The sequence below is a fragment of the Sardina pilchardus genome, chromosome 24 (assembly GCF_963854185.1).
Source record: "Sardina pilchardus chromosome 24, fSarPil1.1, whole genome shotgun sequence".
NCBI lineage: Eukaryota > Metazoa > Chordata > Actinopteri > Clupeiformes > Clupeidae > Sardina > Sardina pilchardus.
Genome location: NC_085017.1, coordinates 17,665,319 through 17,667,186, shown reverse-complemented (window position 1 = coordinate 17,667,186; position 1,868 = coordinate 17,665,319). Strand labels below are relative to the sequence as shown.

Below are 1,868 nucleotides of genomic sequence, written 5' to 3'. Positions count from 1 at the left end.
CGATCAGCAGCAAACAGACCCCATGAAGCTCAAGGGACAAGGGCCCTGACATTTCCCTCCTATGTGGGCCCTGAGCCCAGCTCATTTTGATGTTGCCTAATTAGCAGAGGCCGTTAGCGACGTCGGTGCTAATTAACCCCCGCCAAGCCCCACCCCAGGAGGGGTTATTAAGGAGTTACTGCCGCAAAGCGGGGAAGAGACAAAAACAACCTTACCTGGGATCCACACACTGGAGTGCATAGATGCAGCAGCCATTTTAGAGCATGACCATCAAAATAAATAAATAACAAAAAGAACTATCTTGTCGCTCTTTCCTTCTCTGTGTAAGTTTTAAAAAAAAAAAGAGGAGAGAGGGGTGGGGGGGGCTGCCACTACCACGACGAAACCTGCTGCCTGACAGCCGGAGTGCAGACAGTGACTGAGAGAGGTGTGAGGACTAGATGAGCAGAGACAGTGTTTCGAAAGCCCCGACAGACACGTTTCATTTGCCTGCTTCGGTGTAGTGAAACACGGTGACCTCGGCCGATGGGTTTTGACAGGTTCTCACAACCTCTGTGCGGAAAACCTCAACCTATAAACGTGATGGCGTGGAGGGATGGCACAAGTACAGAAAAAGAAAGAGAGAGAGAGAGAGACAAAGAAAGGTAACGGGGGACAGAGATAAACAAATACAGTCACTTTCTCCTAACCACCTTCTCCTCCCACATTTGTTTAGCACCCACCCCCTCTCTCTCTCTCTGTCTCTCTCTCTCTCTCTCTCTCTCTCTCTCTCTCTCTCACACACACACACACACACACCCTCTCTCTCAACCTGACCCCCCTCGCCCTCCTCCTCACATCCTGTCAGAGAGGAAGCGACGGAGGGAGCGGAGAGGAAGATGAACGAGGGAGGAGGCTGAAGAGGAAGAGGGGACCCGTGGGCCTCCGCCTCAGCTCTGAACGACAGACCTCAGAGAGTGGGCCTCAAGGAGGAAAAGACTACGCGTCGGACAGAGAGAGAGAGAGAGAGAGAGAGAGAGAGAGAGAGAGAGAGAGAAAGCTGCCACTGGAAACTGCTGGGGTGGCTGGAAAGTGCTGATCACGGCCACGAAAGAAAAGAAAAAGAAGAAAAAAAAGTCTGTCTTTCTCACATCTATTAGCGCTTCTCTGTCACTCTGCCTTCATCTCGGCCCTCTTGTCTTCTCTCTGTGTGTCTGTCTGCCTCCCATCGTGTTCCCTCTTCATTGATTTCTCTCAATCACTAGTACACTTCACAGGGGTGGTTGCAGTTGTTAAATGTGACCAGAAGGTGGCAGCACTGGCTTAGTTGTCTGATCCTACTCTGAAAGCGGCTCAAGGCCTTGTGTGTGTGTGTGTGTGTGTATCCAAAGAATATTCTGGAAATTGAGACATTAAACTAACATCTACTGGTACAAAAAAAAATAATAATTGCATTTTACAGAAAAATTCTTTCACTCAAAGTGAACAATAATCGCGCCTACTCTCTTGAATTCCTCACATCATATTTTAGCCCTTATAAGGGAGACAGTTTATAGAATTTTTCAAACTCAGTCAGGAAAGGAAATAAAAGGTATTCAGAAATGTCCTTCATACACCTATAGGTCAATTTACACAGAAAACACTGAGAAAAGTAACAGCTGCCCACTCAAAACACACACACACACACACACACACACACACACACTAACACACCCTCTCACAACGGTCAAGAGGCACCGGTCGGCCCAAATGGCACCCAAAGGTCCAGTCAGTGGGCGTTGTTGGGGTCCCCACACCACCAGCCAGGGGCCCTTCCTATTCTCAGATAATGGGGACCCTCCGGCCCCCCCGGCCCCCGCTGTGATGGATCTGTCTCTGGCTTGGCCCGG

The 1,868-nt window shown here is 49.6% G+C and overlaps 1 protein-coding gene across 2 annotated transcripts in view; it reads right to left on the bottom strand.

Annotated features, from left to right (window-relative positions):
* Nucleotides 1–335, bottom strand: part of pou2f2a (POU class 2 homeobox 2a) — a 22,467-nt gene extending 22,132 nt beyond the window's left edge. For both annotated transcript variants that reach the window (XM_062529360.1, XM_062529361.1), the window contains exon 1: nt 216–335. In XM_062529360.1, coding sequence (XP_062385344.1) covers nt 216–255 — 40 coding nt within the window. In that variant the 5' untranslated portion in view covers nt 256–335. The remainder of the gene's footprint in view (nt 1–215) is intronic.
* Nucleotides 336–1,868: the final 1,533 nt, after the last annotated feature.